This window comes from Gekko japonicus, unplaced genomic scaffold, assembly GCF_001447785.1.
Source record: "Gekko japonicus isolate JY-2015 unplaced genomic scaffold, Gekko_japonicus_V1.1 scaffold2544, whole genome shotgun sequence".
Lineage (NCBI taxonomy): Eukaryota > Metazoa > Chordata > Lepidosauria > Squamata > Gekkonidae > Gekko > Gekko japonicus.
This window is the reverse complement of record NW_015169256.1, coordinates 33,931-43,003: the sequence shown is the minus strand read 5'-3', so window position 1 is coordinate 43,003 and position 9,073 is coordinate 33,931. Positions and strand designations below refer to the sequence as shown.

Sequence of the window (9,073 nt, the reverse complement as noted above, 5' to 3'; positions counted from 1 at the left end):
AAATGCCCCCCCCCCCCCCCCCGGCTGGCTTGGAGAAAGCATTTGTCTCTTTAAATCCCTTCGCCAAGCCAGCCAGCGTGGGGAGCTTGGAGGACACATTTAAAGTTAGTTATTTTCTTTCTGCCTCTCCCCCCTCCCCCTTGATTTGCTTTCTTTCTACTTTATTCTTTCCACCTTTCTTTCTGTCTTTCTCCCCTCCCTCCCCATCTAAAGTTAAAGTTAAAGCCCCACCACACTGGCAGACTGGCTTAGCTTGGAGAAGGCATATTTGCATATTTTTCAATTAAAACGTGTGCTCATGTCTTGTGGCTCTCAAACATCTAACTTTTATTCTATGTGGCTCTTACGTTAATCAAACATCTTTATAAACTCTGCTCCAGGTTAATGCCTTATAACCTGTGCTTTGTTGCTTTTTAATTATTTTTGAAACTCCCATCACGAGCTTTGACTTTTGAAAGCTTATACCCTAATAATCTTGTTGGTTTATAAGGTGCTACTGGATTTGAATGAGGCCATCTAGGCACTGTTTTCATTAGGATGCAATCAATTACCCCAATAGGGTATTAATCAGATTGCATATGTACCAAAATCTTTCAAGAGGTGCAAGTTCTGGCTACAGTAATTGGAGTCAAGATGCATAAGTAACTAAGTGATAAGTATAGCTAAGATTGATGTAAAGCAGGTAACCTGTGAATAGCAGCAAATTAACATACAGATAATAAAAGAGTTAAGAAACAGATGCAAGAACTGAGTGACTTAGCATGTGTAGTAAGATAAGAACCCAATAAGGATCCATTGTCCTGAGTGTTGTAATAACTGGAAACCATTCTAGTCTGTTTCTGAAATTCCTTTGCAATAAAACAGTTACTTTGAAGCTGCCCAGTGAGTGTCCTGGTAGGTTGAAAACGTTCTCCTACAGGTTTCTCAGTTTTGTGTTTCTTGATGTCAGATTTGTATCCATTTATCCTTTGGTGTAGGGTTTGACCTGTTTGCCCTATGTAGAGAACTGCATATACAATATTAGAGGACCTGCGGTGGCTCAAGTGGTTAAGACACTGAACTGCAGACTGTGGAAGGTCAGTAGTTCAGCAGTTCGAGACCCTGGTGCTGCATGATGGAGTGAGCTCCCGTCTCCAGTTCCAGCTCCTGCCAACCTAGCAGTTCGAAAGGAAGAAATTACAAGTAGATAAATAGGTACCACTTCGGTGGGAAGGTAACAGCGTTCCGTGCGCCTTGGTGTTTAGTCATGCCAGCCACATGACCATGGAAACGTCTTCAGACAGCGCTGGCTCTTCGGCTTTGAAACGGAGATGAGCACCGCAACCCTAGAGTCGGATTCGACTGGCTTTCGAGTAAGGGAACCTTTACCTTTACAATATTAGAAGATGAGCAACTGAATGAGCCTGAGATGGTACAGTTGATGTTGTTAGGTCCAGTGATTGCGTTTTCTGGGTATATGTGGCAGCAAAGTTGGCATCTGGGTTTATTGCAAGCTCTGGTACCAGTGTCCATGTTCAAATTAGATGTTGTATTATTGTAGGTGAGTTATTGAAGATTGGGGTGCTATCTGTGAGCAATAAAAGGTTTGCCCCCCCAGTACTTGTGAAAGAGAACTGTCTTTATCTAGTAGAGGTTGTATGATGTGTTGAACTGTTTTGAGTTGAGAGCTGTAGGTGACCACTAGTGGTGTTCTGTTATTGTCTCTTTGGGGCCTGTCTTGCAATAGGTTTTCTCTGGGTACCCATCTGAATCCACAAATTTGTATCACACTTCATTACTCTGTTTTGTTACATCCATTACAACCTTCTTATTCCTTCCGACCAATATTTTCATGACGTTGCCCCATCTTACTTTTTTACTCTTCATTTTGGTACATCTCTGCAAGAGACATTCAATACCACCAACTTTGATTTTAAGATCTGCTCCTTTCTCATTAGTTAACCACTGCATTGGAACTTTCTTCTATCTAGACCACCTATGTTGAATTGGTTGCATGGGATACATAGCAATCCACTCGGTTGCATTTCTGCCACCTGTCCACAATCTCTGTAGTTGTCTATTTTATAGCCTTAGTTACATATTGCCATGGCATATCTGAAAATGACACCTTGGGTTGTATTGATCAGTTCTGTGTTCACCAGATAGAGAAAAGAAGCACAGGAGAAAACATGTACAATTGGGGAAAAGATATGTTTAGATACACTGAACTTGTTGGTTATCTCAGGAAGCTGTCAGGTTCCTAGTCAAATCACTCTCCACACTCGCTTTGGCAGTGGATTGCTTTATTGAAGATATGAGATGTTACGGGTTCAAACTCTTCATTAGGACTAATTTACAAAGGCGGGAAAAAGCAACATATAGGTGAAACCCCAAAATTCCATTCACACCAATGTCAGCGTTTCTATAGCAACTCAGACAGATATATGGTTGCCCTATCTAACCTAGCCAAGCATAAGACTTTGCCAAGGACATTCTCGTGAGCATGCTGTCTTGGGGCTCACTTCAGAAAGTTACCAAGCCATACTCTGTAATGTTCTAACAACCCCCCCCCCAAGGAATGCAAATGGCAAGCAAGGGCAAAGGTACAGCGATAAGGTGCAGGCAGGGCAAAGGCAGATGCTAACAAAGAATATGTTTAACAGAGACAGAATAGGCCAATATGGATGCCAGAGCTTGACATACTGCCCCCCCCAAGCCTCCCTCAACCCCCCCGGCTTGTGAGGGTGATGTTGATGGAACTCCGTAATTAACCGGGTTGCTCTGATATGCTTAGATAGCACTCATTCATTATGTTCAGGCCCAAAGTCCTTCCATTTCACCAGGTAGTATAGTTGGCCTCTCCTGATCCTGGAGTCAAGGATCCCCTCCATGACCTGGTGAAGTTGGCGCCCTTCACAGCAGGACCTGGCCTTTCCCCTGCTTCTGAGGCCTATCACCATTGCTGGAGGACGTCACCACCGAAGAGGCGAATTCTGCAGCTTGTAGGGGCTTAGGCGACTTGGGTGTCTTCCCTGATGTCTTCCCTTTCTTCTCACGGTAGTCTTTGCGCAGGTCTCCCTCCTCATGCCTCTAATGGTCCTCTGACTGGGTGCAGGTGCACTCTGCAGCGAAATGGCCAGCCTTCCCACAGCACAGGCATAATCCTTTCTTCAGACGATGCTCCCGATCTCCCTTGGGTAATGGTCCTCTACCTCGGGCTCCCCACTGCCCACCTTCACCATGGGTGGGTGCCTTGTGTTGGTAGAGCTTCACCAGGTTATGCCGGTTCTCAGCCTCGCACGCTACCTGGATCCACCTTGCCAGGTTGAGCGGGTTGTCTTGGGCCAGCACCTTCTCCGGGATGGTAGTGTTCAGGCCCACCCAGTAAAACTCGATCGGGACCTCTTCTGGCCATCCCAAGAGTTTGGCTGCAGTGGCTTTAAACTCATCCAAGTACTCCTGGATTGAACGAGTGCCTTGGTGGATGCCTCTTAAGTGGGTCCGGGCCTTCTCCAACTCCAGTGGGTCTTCGAACTGGGGCTGCAGGGCTTGCATGAAAGCCTTGACATCTTTCAGTAGTCAGCAAACCAGTCAGCAGCCCAGTCGCGCAGCTGGAAGCCTACGAAGTCCACTCTCTGCTCAGCCAATGCGAAGGTGTGGCCTCACTCTGGTAGCATCTTCCGCACTTGAATCACAAAGAATGCCAACTTCACGGGGCTCCCGTCAAAGGTAGCTTCCAGGGCATCTCGAGGCCTCTTGCGCTCCATTCCGACCTTGTGGGATGGCTGGGGGAGTGGCTTGGCCTCATCTCCACCCTCTTCCTCTTCTTCCTAGGAGGACTCGGAAACCTCCTTTTCCATTAACTCCTTCACTAGTTTGGGTAGGTTCTTCAACAAGTACTGGAACCCTTCCTTCAGCTCCTTTATGTTGGACCGAAGACTGGAGTGGGTATTCTCCATCGCTGGGTCATCTTCCCATACCTTGCGCACCTTCCCTAACTCCAGGTCATCTTGGAAGGTGTGGGCGACATGGTGCCGTTCCCGCTCATCCCTACCCTGGGCTCCTCTGAATCCCAGGGTACTCCCCAACCAGGCCGGATCATCCCAGTGATCGGGGTGCTGAAACAGGACTTGCTTCTTGGGGCGGGTGCCCATGCTTTCCCCAATTTTCTTCTTGTGGGGGTCAGGTGCAAGAATCTTGGGTTCAAATCTGGTGCTCATGCTTGCCCCACCGCCTCCATCTCCATTCCCCATGCTGGGCCGGTGGGGGGTTTGGGTAGGAGTAAATAGTGGAGTCCTAACAATCTGTCAGGTTCCCAGTCAAATCACTCTCCACACTCACTTTGGCAGTGAATTGCTTTATTGAAGATATGAGATGCTATGGGTTCAAACTCTTTGTTAAGACTAATTTGCAAAGGTGGGGAAAAGCAGCATATAAGTGAAACCCCCAAATTCCATTCACACTGTCAGCGTTTCTGTAGCAACTCAGACAGATATATGGTTGCCCTATCTAACCTAGCCAGGCATAAGACTTCACCAAGGACATTCTCATGAGAATGCTGTCTTGGGGCTCACTGCAGAACATTACCAAGTGGTATTCCCTAATGTTCTAACAACACACATACACACCCTAAGGAATGCAAATGGAAAGCGAGGGCAGAGGTACAGCAATAAGGTTCAGGCAGGGCAAAAGCAGATGCTAACAAAGAATATGTTTAACAGGGACAGAATAGGCCAATATGGATGCCAAAGCTTGACAGAAGCACTGTTCCAATGCAAAAAAAGTCTGAAACACATTAGGAGGCATGTATTTTAAGGCTATTAACATACATAGACTTGGTGCTTGAATAATGATTTGCATGCTGCTTTGAATATCAATGATGTTTGCTAGCATGTGGTGACATTCATACTACATCCCTGGTGATAAAGAGAATACCAGGCAGCATTTTTATTCATTGGTACAGGATAGAATGATACTGGCATGTGGAATAATAATTGACAAACCTGAATGCTGAAGGCAATTTTCTTTAATTTTTATGGGAAGCTTGGTTTTTCAATTCCCATCCCTGCTCTAAAAACACTTCTTGGGTAGGAACGTTATTTTTAATAGCAAATCTTCCACTGACATTTCTTAATTTTATTTTACAGAAAAGAACATGATGCCTGGAGGGTTTGTACAACTGGTGAAAAGCATGTTGTCTAGAGAGACCCCAAGTCAGTAGATTTCTCCTGCCTTTTTCTTGAGAAGGTCTACAGTGGCTCAAGGGCATTTTGAAGTTTTGTTTTGACCATAGGGACAGACCACCTGCTTGTCTGCCTGAATGTCTGGTGTAGATGCAGAACTACACAAGTATGCTATTGAAGGCCGAAGGAGTGCTGGTGAACAAAACAGGAACTCTACACATGCTGCATTTTATTTTCCAGTGTATCTTCTTTTAAAAGGTGCAAAAATGCATAGCCAAGGAAATGGTATTTCTAGCTTCCTAGTAACTCTCTGTTGGCAAAAGCAGCCATGTTTCAAAGCATTTCTTATAGCATATGGTGATTTTAAAGATGCTGGTGGGTCTGCTGCTAAGTAGCATAACCTTGGAGGTTTGGGAAAGAAGATATATACTGTAAATCAGGGTTCTCAAACATGCGGCCCGAGGGTTGGATCAGGCCCTCGGAGGGCCCCAATCCAGCCCTCAAGGAGCTGGCTGTTTCCTGCTTCCTTTACCAGTTCTGCTGCTGCCGCCACATCACAGCTTGCTTTACTAGTCTCTCTCAATCGCACAGGAGAGATCAATAGGCAAGCCTCTCCTGTGTGATTGAGAGAGTCTGGTAAAGAACTGGCTGAGGCTCCTCCCCCTCCTCCTCTTAGGGGGAGGGAGGGAACAGCCAGAGTTTGCTTACTGGCCAGGCTGCAGGAGATAAAGGGAAGCCTTTCTTTCCTTCTTTGGCTGAAGCTCCTCCCTGAATGGAGGGAGGGAACGAGGGAGAGCTTGCTTTGCTGGGCTGCCTCAATAGCATGGGAGAAATACCAAGCACCTTTAAGTTTTGTTCAAGGTTTTGTGTGCCTTCTGACAGTGTGTGTGTGTTTTGTTGGGCTTTTTATACCAGGGCTGTCCTGAGTACAACTGGGTTCCCTCCCCCTTTTCACTGTATTCATGCCCTCATGATCCAGTCTTTCTCAGTAAGAAAGCAATATGAACTATTTTAGAGGAGGAATAATAACAAGCCAGTGAGGTGGATTAGGCTGAGAATGTGTCCAAGTTCACCCAGCAGATTTCCTTTGTAGGAAGTTGTAGTTATTTCTCTGGGGAAGAATATAGTTCTGTAGACAAACACATGGCCCTCTGTCTGTGTCAGGATGCTTTCTCATGTTCTTGACCAGCACATGAAGCAACTTATGTACAAAGCCCAGCCATTTCATGTTTTCCCCTGGTCCTAGGCTAGGAACACTGAGGATGAGATTTCTGTAATTAATGTCAATAAATCAAAAGTAGGCTTGTACGTTACAGATACACACCTGAGCATCATACTCTAGATTGCTACAGCACAGACATTTTGATGCCATAATTCAGAGCAAGAGGTTTCAGTTATCAGAGACTGTTAAATAGAGCAAATATTCTGAGTGCTAGTGTTTTAAGCAAGCTTTATTTAAAGTTTAAAAAATCTTTAATTGTGTTTGTCTGTGTCCTTTATAAAGTTTATATCTCTGCTACCTGGCATTACATTTTATGACACACATGGCCTGGCCCAACAAGATCTCATTTATGCCAGATCTGGCCCTCATAAGAAATGAGTTTGACACCCCTGCTGTAAACTTTCAATTACCATTTGAAGTTTATATCCAAGGACTGGCTTCAGCTAGGGTGAGAATCCTGCAAAGTTTGTAAGGAGACAAAATACAGGAATAAAATAATAAAGCATTCTGATTTAAGTTATAAGTAAAGAGTCTTTTCCTGGTCTTAGTTGTTTGTCTTCAGAGCCCCCCCTCTATTTCCACTTGTACACATTGTACATAATAGCACAAATGTAAATGAAAGAGATTTCCAATAAGATACACTGCATCAAATGAAATCTACAGGTGTCCTCTTTGGTGGGGCATAATTGAAAGTTGAGCATTTCATCTGATGTCTTTATTTCATTCGGGTGCTGTAGAGAAGAAACTCGCTCTGTAATGTTGTATCTCTTCATAAGGAGCTGAAATATTTCATCTCTTCTTGTGGCACAGAGAGTATCCTCAAGAATTCTGAAATCCCCATACTTCTAAGAGCTGTACCTGAAAGTTTTCTTGGCAGAGAGGGGAGTTATCAAATGTTTCACAGTGTTCTGTTCTCCCATGGTACAGATCAGCATCAATGAACAGAGCCTGTCCTCCTCCTCCACCTAGAAAACAACAGCATAGATTACTAAGGACTCCCGCTTGCTAGACTGGTTACAGGATACATGCCTAGATACTGTTGTGCAATCTCTTTTTTCTAGTAGTTATATATCTAAGATGGTTTCTGGCTCTGATTGCACTTGGACAACACATACCAAGGGGGGGATTTGGGTCATCTTTGGTATTTAGCAAGGCTGGCACTCAAATGCTACATTTTCATAATGAATCACCTGACTGTTACTTTGTGAGAAAAAAAACTGCCAACACCTAAACAGTAGTAACTACTGCCCAAATGTTTTCATCTAAATAATTGAACTGGTGAAAGAAGAAGAGACTGGATTTATACCCTGCTGAAGGAGTCTCAGAGTGGCTTACAATCCCTTCCCTTCCCCACAACAGACACCCTGTGAGGTAGATGAGGCTGAGAGAGCTCTCTTGAGAACTGCTCTTGAGAGAACAGCTCTGAAAGAACTTATGACTGACTCAGGGTCACACCATCAGCTGCAAGTGGAGGAGTGGGGAATCAAACCCAGTTCTCCCAGATTAGAGTCCACGCTCCTAACCACTACACCAAACTGGCTCTTCATCTTGTATTTAGGAAAACTAACTCTGCCCTAAATTTCAACATTGCTTGCAAAAATAAAATAAAAAATCTTCAGCTTTTTAGACAGAGAAGGTCAGTCCCATACACAAAAGGCATTTGGGATTTTTTAATCATAACACGTACCACTGCCTCCTTGTGGTTGCTGTCAACAATATATGACTCTATAGCCTTTAGAGAACTCATCAGTTGTGTAACTCTACTGTATTACATATGAGCACAGCAATCCCAGACCCCAGTTTAGATCAGTGCCTTATTCTGCATGCATACAGTATAGCCGGTTGGAATGTTGCTGTATGAAAGGAGTAAGGGGCTTGTTATTCTGTCACTATGTCTGAGTCATTTTCTTCATGCTATCTTAGCATACACAGAGATATGCCTGCTACCTTTTTTTAAAATGTATTTTTTAATTATTGAAGCTTATATACATTATCTTACATTAAATCATTATACAATCAAATTCCACCTCCTTGGTTGACACTGGATCCCAGGTTGGATAGTTGCTCAACTCTCTCAATGGGAGGGATTCCTCATTCCCTCCTTTGAATAACTCTTCATAATGGTTTTCCCATATCCTTGCAGGAATTATGTGCTCCCTGTTGACAGTACTTACTTTCTCAGCACTTGCAACTATTTTCCAAAATTGCCTATGATCCTTATACTTGGCTGCATCTATTAGTGTATTCCATCTAAGCTGCAAGTGGAGGAGTGGGGAATCAAACCCAGTTCTCCCAGATTAGAGTCCACGCTCCTAACCACTATACCAAACTGGCTCTTCGTCTTGCATTTAGGAAAACTAACTCTGCCCTAAATGTCAACATTGCTTGCAAAAAGAAAATAAAAATTTTTCAGCTTTTTAGACAGAGAAGGTCGGTCCCATACACAAAAAGCATTTGGGATTTTTAAATCATAACAGATACCACTGCTTCCTTGTGGTTGCTGTCAACAATATATGACTCTATAGCCTTTAGATAATTCATCAGTTGTGTAACTCTACTGCATTACATATGAGCACAGCAATCCCAGACCCCAGTTTAGATCAGTGCCTTATTCTGCATGCATACAGTATAGCCGGTTGGAATGTTGCTTTATGAAAGCAGTCAGAGGCTTGTTATTCTGTCACTATGT

General features: G+C 44.0%; 1 protein-coding gene across 1 annotated transcript in view; it reads right to left on the bottom strand.

Moving 5' to 3' along the window:
* Positions 1–7,203: 7,203 nt before the first annotated feature.
* LOC107114905 (TBC1 domain family member 24-like) overlaps positions 7,204–9,073 on the bottom strand; it is a 29,343-nt gene continuing 27,473 nt past the window's right edge. Inside the window, exon 7 of the mRNA XM_015416511.1 lies at positions 7,204–7,349. Within this exon, the coding sequence (XP_015271997.1) occupies positions 7,204–7,349 (146 nt within the window). The remainder of the gene's footprint in view (positions 7,350–9,073) is intronic.